General features: G+C 44.9%; 1 protein-coding gene across 2 annotated transcripts in view; it reads left to right on the top strand.

The window, feature by feature from the left end:
* Positions 1-1,320: 1,320 nt before the first annotated feature.
* The window catches only part of Jhy (junctional cadherin complex regulator), a 60,311-nt gene continuing 53,247 nt past the window's right edge, over positions 1,321-8,384 (top strand). For both annotated transcript variants that reach the window (XM_055622145.1, XM_055622146.1), the window contains exons 1-2: positions 1,321-1,366; positions 4,052-4,372. In XM_055622145.1, coding sequence (XP_055478120.1) covers positions 4,053-4,372 — 320 coding nt within the window. In that variant the 5' untranslated portion in view covers positions 1,321-1,366; position 4,052. The remainder of the gene's footprint in view (positions 1,367-4,051; positions 4,373-8,384) is intronic.

Here is an 8,384-nt window from a genome sequence, read left to right as displayed (position 1 = left end):
CATTGAAAACAGTTATTGAGGCCTACTTGTCTCTTTAATGTGAATGTAATTTCCAGCATTTCCTTTCTTCGTCTTTGAAAACTTTAGACAGCAAGCCATCCTACACATGTATAAAAGAGTATTTTAAATGAACATCAACCACTGAAGTCAAGAAATACAATCTCAAAAACACTCTTCTCACACTTTCTGGAGCCGATCAGAGTCCTAACCTTACATACATTTGTACTTGGCTCATTTTTTTTTGTTTTGTTTTGTTTTTTTTTTTTCTCCTCTTAAGTCATTGGCTTTGCTCTGTGTGCACCTACAAACCATCCGAGTTGGATTTACCTGGTCTTTAATATTATGTTCCCATAGTCTTCAGTTTGGATGTCCTGTGAGGTATTCTACTCATAGTTGGGGGGCGGGGGGGGGGAACTGACAGCAAGGGGCGATTATTTCAGCTATGGCTTCAGTCCATCAGGGTGGGGAAGGGATGACAAAATATAAGGGACTAGCGTGGCACATGCTCTTGACATCATGGGCGACCGGAAAGCAGAGAATTCAGCAACGGGCTCTAACCCTCCAAGGCCGGTCCCAGTCAGCTACACAAAACGTCACCCCACCAGCTGGGAACCAGGTTTTCAAATCCACGAGCTCGAGTGGAACCTTTTAGACTTAAACCATCAAGTTGCATGAAAACACGTGCTTCCTCGAGTGACTGTCTGAAGGCGAGGTTGCCGGGAACTAAGGTGTGCCTGCATATCCCAGAGAAGGCCACCCCGTTTCCAGCCCTTCACAGGTGGCCCTTGGAACCGGTGTGTTTATCTGCTTGCTGTTCCTTTGGGTGTTTCGGCTCTTTGAGACAGGACCTCCCTGTCCCGGCCCTCTAGCCACTCCCTCTGAGTGCTGAGACTACTAGGTGGCATCACCAACACGTGGCCAACTTTCCACCTTCAGATGCTTTGATTTTCCCTCCTCTGATATTGATGAATTAAGTTCCTTTCCAATAAAGGGCAAGTGCTTCTTGGCTACCTGTTCTCTTCCTCCCTCCCCCTCCTCCTGCTTCTTCTCTTCCTTGCCTCCCTCCCACTCACTAAATGGACTCCCTTCTCCTGGGTGGGTAGGTGTCCGCCTACACCAGAAACGGGGCTCTCCCCTCCCTGCTTTTCCTCCTCCTCCGCAGGGTCGGAGAGGCCGGACTTGAGCATCCAGAGCCGGGGTCCCCCGCGCCGCCGAGCAGCGGGAGCGCAGGCCCCGCGGCCCCGAGCGAGCGGCAGGATGTTGGCCGCGGTTTCCAGGCAGCGGCGGGCGGGGCGGGAGCCGCAGCGGGAGCCCGGGCTGCGGAGGTTGCGGGGCCAGGGGCGCGGCCGCCCAACAGCGCCGGCAGGTGACGGGCGGTTCCCGGCGGGTGGGAAGGGGCCGCGCGGGGCGGGGTGTACCGAGAACTCCCGGGCGGGCGCGAGGGAGCGGTAGAGTCTGCGGTCCGGCAGGAAGGACCGTGCCCAAGAGGGACCGCGACCCCCAGGCCGGACAGCCCTGTCCCCAGCCTCCACCCCGCCACTTCTGGACCTTCAGGCCCCTGCAGTCGGTCCTGGCCCTTAGAAAGAGACAATGGCGAAAACCCTGCGATTCCCCACGGGGCAACAGCCTGCCTGTTCTGAACAGGCAGGATCCTGTTTAGATCCGCTGTTGATCCTAAACTGGCCTCCTTGTCCCCTGCCCTAGCGGATTTGTCCCCAAGTAATGGCAGACAGAAGGCCTTAACAGGATCCCAGAGAATTCCTTGTTTACTAAGAAGTGGATTGGTCAGGAGAGAGGCCAGCCGTTGTTATGTTTTGTTTTGTCGTGGTTTGGGTTTTTTTTTTTTTTTTCTATGGAGTATCACTAGGGAGTTACTTGTGAAATGGAGCCCACTTAGTAAATTAACTCGAGGGGTCAGCCCTTTTTCTATAATCCTTCTGTCTCTGTCCCCCCATCCCCCCCTTAAGATCAGGCTTACACTGAAAATACAACTTTGGTTTTCACTCTGCTTTCACATTCTTCCCAAATTCCTATCGTTTTGTCAACAACTAAATTCTGATCATATGTGCCCATTACTCATTACTAACAAAAGTCCTGGGTTCTCATTTAAGAAAAGACAGAATGAAGGAGCTGAATTATTGTATGAAAAACAATTCTGAAATGAACTATGATGGCTTTTTCCTGGTGGGGGTTGTAGATTAAACCCCAGGTGTCATGCATATTCTATCAGTGAGCTATACTTCCTAGCCCTGTTTTCCAGCTTGTTTTTCAAGATTTCAAATACAGTGAGCTTTGAAATAATAAAAATGGGTGTTTATAGAGACTTAGATGTCGAATGTTTTCATGCTTGCTGCTTTCTAAAAAAAAAATCCTGAAAAGGTAAATCAGTATTAAAATGTGGCAGAATGCAATGTGTACACTACACAGGAGATTTACTGCAGGCAAACTGATCTAAAATTAGACAATGACTAGCAGACCTTAGGTCTACCAGGAGAGAACTTGGAGTTAAGCAGAGTAATGCTCCATGTTTGTTTAAGTATGAACACGACCTTTTGTCTGTTGTGTTTGTAAAGGTGCTTTCTTCCAAAGAGCAGATTGTGTCCTTGGAAACCCTAGCAACAAAGTCAATATAATAATTCAAGGAACAGGCATCAGGTCAAGGTATTTTTAATTAAAAACTGGATTTTCCAAAAGAACATGAGCAATCCAGCCAAAATTTGAGCATAGCCTCCAATGGTAAAGGTTTCTCTCTCTTTCTCTCTCTCTCTCTCTCTCTCTCTCTCTCACACACACACACACACACACACAAAAAAAAAAAAAAAAAAAAACAAAGTCAGTGAGAGAGAAGGTAAACCAAAAGAGAAACACTGGGTAGATGAAAGGAAATCCCATTCCAACTATCGTCCTCCAATCCTGTGCTGACTCAAAGCGACTTTTCTGTAAACTGTCTCATGGGTCACGAGAGCAGCCCTTGGAGACAGTGAGGATCACTTGGAACCATATAAGTTACACAGGACCCCACTAACTCCCAGCCGTAAAGCAGGCTAGTCTCCCACCTACTCAAGAGCAGCGTCTATCCCAGGTAGGTGGACACCCGGCCTCTGCTTTGAGCCACTCAGGGACTCAAACCTTTTGTTGAACAGTTTGGAATTATTATTTTAGATAGGGTCTCATGCAGCCCAAACTGGCCTCGCTTCAATACCTGATCTTTCTCCTTCCTCCTTCAAAGTGCTTGGCTTACCAGTATGCACTAACATACCTTGTTTATTGAACATTTTAACCATCATTCTTACATTGTTATTGTATAATACTGAGCTGAGATTGATCTCCATATAATGGCCACCAAACTACACATTCATTTCTAGCAACATCCTAGATAGCAAAAGCTTTTTCTAAATGATGGAGCCAGCTGACACTGGTCTAGGAATAAAACAGTCTGTGTGTTATAGTTCCCATTGGGGAAATAATGATTTTTCTCTCTTTTACTATCTAAATGGTAAACCCTGAACCTGTTTGAGTGAGTCTGCTACTGAACAAGATGTGCACACACACACACACACACACACACACACACACACACACACACACTTGCCCTGGGCATTTGAAATAAAGCCACCAAAAGCACTGCTCACAATTAGCCATTTGGCTTTGTTCCGGCTTGTTTGTAAGAAGCCCTTGGAAGCTGGAAACAGAATCCGCTTTCAAGCAGCCATTTGATTTCCTCAATAAAACCTCATTCAATTACTCAGGCTGCTTATGAGCCCTAAATCAGATGTGTTTCTGCAGAGAGAAAAAAACAATCTTTTTTTTTTTTTCCAATAGGCCTTCCTTGCTCATATGCTCAAAAGGGTGCATTCAAAAGCCTGCAGATAATACAACAAGGTTCTCCTGCTCATTGACATTTTTTGACAAACACCACCATTATGATCTCAGTAGCCGCAGAATAACATAAATATAATTTTTAAGCAATGCTTTTGAGAGCCACAATTATAAATATCAGCTAACTGCTTCTGTTAACAAGAGCCTCACTGTTCGTGTTTCTATTTTTCAGGATGAGGAAATATAAACAAATTCCCAAGCTCTCCAGTCAATCTCCTGTCTATCATACCAACCTGAGTACCCAGCCTTCAGACCGACCCTTTAACCTGATTTCAAAAGATTCCTTAGACTCGGATTCAGAAAGCCTCCCTCAAGCGATTAAATTTAAATCCGAAACTGAGGACCACATCCAGAACGAAGATATGGAGCCTGACAGCTTGGAGGAGGACAGCCCTGACAACCTCAGTGAGATAGAGGAGGCAGGAAATGGAAAAGCAGCCCAGAGGCCCAACAAAGAACACCTGGGAGCCGAAGGTGGCGGTGTGAATCACAGGTGAGGAGCTGGCCTGCGAAAGGCAGTGAATGTTGAATAATTTCCAGTACCTTACCAGGGGAGAAAGGATGTGTTGTCGAATGACAATGTGCAAAAGCAGGTCTCTGAGCAGCTAAAGACAGTATGGCTCCTTGATTTTGCTACATTCCCCTCTCCTTCTCCTCCTCTCTACTCCCTCCTTCTCATCCCTCTTCTCCCCACCCTGTCCCCCTCTTCCTGTTTTCCTCCTGCTGCTGCTTCTTTTTTCTTTTTTTTGTTTTGTTTTTGTTTGTTTTCTTGTGGGATTTTTTTTTGGGGGGGGGGGTCAAGACAGGGTTTCTCTGTATAGCCCTGGTTGTCCTGGACTAGAGTTGTAAGATCAGGTTGGCCTCGAACTCACAGCGATCTGCCTGCCTCTGCCTCCTGAATGCTAGGATTAAAGGCATGGGCCATCATGCCCAGCCTCCTCCTCCTCTTTCATTAAGCAATGCAGTCATTATTGGCTGGATATAGGAGCCGCAAGAACATGTCTACGGACCAGGAGACGCTTCAGTAGGTCATCAGGTATAACCACCCATCTTAGTAACTCTTCTTGTGCTATGACAAAATACCTGACAGAGGGGGAAAAGTTACTTATCCTCATAGTTCAGAGGAAACAGTCTGTCATGTGCAGAAGGTATGGAGGCTGAAGAGACTCGGCCTGTGATGGAGGAAGATCAAGCTGCAGCTTCATGCACAGCTCCAGCAGGAAGCAGAGTCCAATGGACCCTGGCGTGGTTCAGATTGTAAAGACCTGCTTTTCCCAGCTAGGTCACCTTTGCCAAGGTTCCACAACCTCCAAACACAAAGCTACTGCTGTGGACCACAAGCACATTTCACATCTCCAAGAACTCCAGGGAGTCATGGGGAGGTCTCTAGGAGCCACTATTAGCACCCAGTCCTGAGTCTTTTCCTTCTTTCTCTCCTTGATTTCACTAGAGAAATGAGGCTGAAAGAAACCTGTCTTCATGTTAGGGAGTCTCAAAAATTCAGTAAAAATGATAAATGCTATCACTGAAAGGATGAAAGCAGAAGAGGGTGTAGGATGGCTTTACCTAAGCAGATGGTTGAGTCAACTGGAGGGCAGAGCGGACAGCATGATGAAGCAGTATTTCTGGAAGTTGGTGCCTTTATATCAGAGAGCGGACATTACCAACTATGGACCAAGAAGCAGCTGGCTAGCGGCGATTATAATATCAGTACTGCGGACATTTTTAAAGGTGCTTTTCTTTTTTCTTTTTTCTCAGTTCGTCACTGTAATTCTGCAGGGACAGTATCCTGGTTCCTACATTAAAGTTGGGAGAAATGAGGCTAGCAGAGAAGAAATAATTTGTCTAAAGGTCCTAGTGGTTTGAAGACATGTTTTTCTTTCGTTATTACTGCCATGTTTCATTGTTTTTGTTTGTTTTCTGGTACTATGTATCAAAGTCAGAACCTTGGGCATACCAGGCAAGCACTCTGCCATTGAGCCACACACATACCTGTAAGCTTTTAAACTATGAAAAAATGTCTATCCTATAAAAAAAAATAGAAGGGGAAAAATGACATAACCGTTGATGCTGTATTTATATTTGATTATTTTAAAGTCACAGTCATAAATATCACTTAACCATTTCCTTGTTGGGGCTAGAGAGATGATTCCGTGATTAAGAGTCTGCCCTGCTCTTTCAGAAGACCCAAGTTCACTTCCCAACAACCACCACTGGAAAGCTCACAGCTGCCTATACCTCTGTCTCCAGGGGATCTGCCATCTCTGGCCTCTGCAGGTACCTGCACTCAACTGCACATACCTATAAACAGATACACAGAGATACACATGTTTAAAAAGGAAAAAAAACCCTAGTTTTCTTGTGCCCTTTTCCTATCCTTTCCCCGTCTTCCTCCTCAGGACTGATTAAAACATACTGATGTGGGCGCATATCCCTTCTACCACCCTATTACTTGTTCATTTCTTTCATGGGTGCCTATAATTTGGTGGTGATATAGGCATATACGTATACAGTATCTCTATTTTGTTCAGTCAGCGTTACGTTTTTAATGTTTTCCTGTTACATTTTTTGCTCATCTTCTAAAGAAGTAGCAAATTGTGTGGAAGGACAGCTTAACTACTTCCTCCTGTGCGTAGCTTCTCTCATCAAACATGTGATGAGAAGTACCTTGCAGGAGGAGGAAGGGTTTGCTCTGGCTCACAGTTTTGGGGATGCCGTGTGTCATGGCAGGAAGGTCATGGCAGCAGGTGCATGAGCCTCTAGTCTCATAGCATCGTGGTCAGGAAGCTGGGAAGGGTTGTCTACAGCTCAGCTCACTCGCCTTCTTCTTTGTCCAGTGGTCAGGGTGGGGCTTCTCGCCTCACAGCTATGCCCAGAGGTGTGCCTCCTACTTGATCTGAGCTCCTGTCAACCATCATGTCTACTGACGAATATATCTAGATTGCTCCAGTTCTTACTTCACGCAAGAAGAGCTGTACTCTGATAGTAAATAGTAATAGTTTTACTTATAGAAATGAGGACATCATAAAGGAAATCTTTTTATTGTTTTTCATGTTTTTTATGAGTATGAGTGCTTTGCCTGCATGTATGTACGTTCCTCAATGTGTGCAGTGCCTACAGAGGCCAGAAGAGGACTTCAGATCCCCTGGAACTGGAGTCAGAGATAGTTGTGAACTACCATGTGGGGGCTAGGAATCTGACCTGGGTCCTCTGCAGGAGCAGCCAGTGCTCTTAAGCAGCTGAGTCATCTCTGCACTGCCCCTCCCCCAAATCTTCTGCATTGCACAAAATTTCCTTGTCTGACTTTTAGGATGAGGAAACCAAGACAAGACTCCACCTCATTATCCCAGTCATTCACCGTTCCCCTGTTTGGTACCATGCTTAGCAGTCATGTGTCTTGAGCATTATTCAAACTGTCCAGGGATCATTCAATTACTACATAATATGTCTCAAAATAAAGGACTGTACTTCCAAGAGTCAAAATTATCGCTAGGTTCTTCATCATCTTAAATAAAAAGCCCTTAAATAATTCTGCTTCCCTCCAGTTGCCCTGCTGGGGTAATGTGTAATGATAGACTGTAAAGTACAGGGTGGGGTTAGGATGGATGGCAACCTTAGTACTTGTTAGAATGTAGTGGCCCCTTCACTGGGCGCAAAAGGACCAGTTTCACACTATAAAGGAAAACCAAACTGAAGGATTTGTCCAAATAATGTCTCAAAAATGTGATTCAAGTATGGCCGGTATTGATCTTTTCTCTGGCTCTGTGTATTCCTTCACAGTCCTTTCTTAGATGTTCTGTCGCTCAAATCTAAAGAGTTATGAGCCATGTTACAAATAAATTGATCTCGGGCTCTCAACATTAAATTGAAGCACACTTTCATTTCTGCAAAGTAAATGGCATTCTGGGGATTGTAGTTCAAAAAAAGAAAAAGAGAGAGAGAGAGAGAAAGAAAGAAAGAAAGAAAGAAAGAAAGAAAGAAAGAAAGAAAGAAAGAAAGAAAGAAAGAAATTAGTTCAAGCCTGGCCTTAAACCAAGACAAACCTTTCTTCTTGCTTTTATAAGCAATAGTCTTAAAAGCTGACTGACAAGTCACTTAGCCCCACACTTGTGTTTTGATGTTACTAGAACCTCCAGAAGTCAAAGCCACAGTTCAGTGTCTATGGATTAGAGAAAACCCATTACTTAATGGAAATTGGAGCAGCAATGACAGTGGTGAACGAATCAAGAGTGGAGAGAGGATCATCATGTGATAATCCTTAAGCCCCACTCCAGAACGAGCCTTGTGACACTCAGCACTCATGAAGAAGCAGATCAATGTAATGCCCAGAGCATCAGAAATAACATCTTTAGTCCTGAAGCCTTCTGAAGTCTTGTGCATGAAGAAGAAGAAGAAGAAGAAGAAGAAGAAGAAGAAGAAGAAGAAAGAAGAAGAAGAAGAAGAAGAAGAAGAAGAAGAAAGAAGAAGAAGAAGAAGAAGAAGAAGAAGAAGAAGAAGAAGAAGAA

The sequence above is a fragment of the Psammomys obesus genome, unplaced genomic scaffold, assembly GCF_907164565.1.
Source record: "Psammomys obesus unplaced genomic scaffold, mPsaObe1.curated_primary_1811, whole genome shotgun sequence".
Lineage (NCBI taxonomy): Eukaryota > Metazoa > Chordata > Mammalia > Rodentia > Muridae > Psammomys > Psammomys obesus.
Note: the sequence above shows the minus strand (reverse complement) of the source record. Positions and strands in the feature narration are given on the sequence as shown.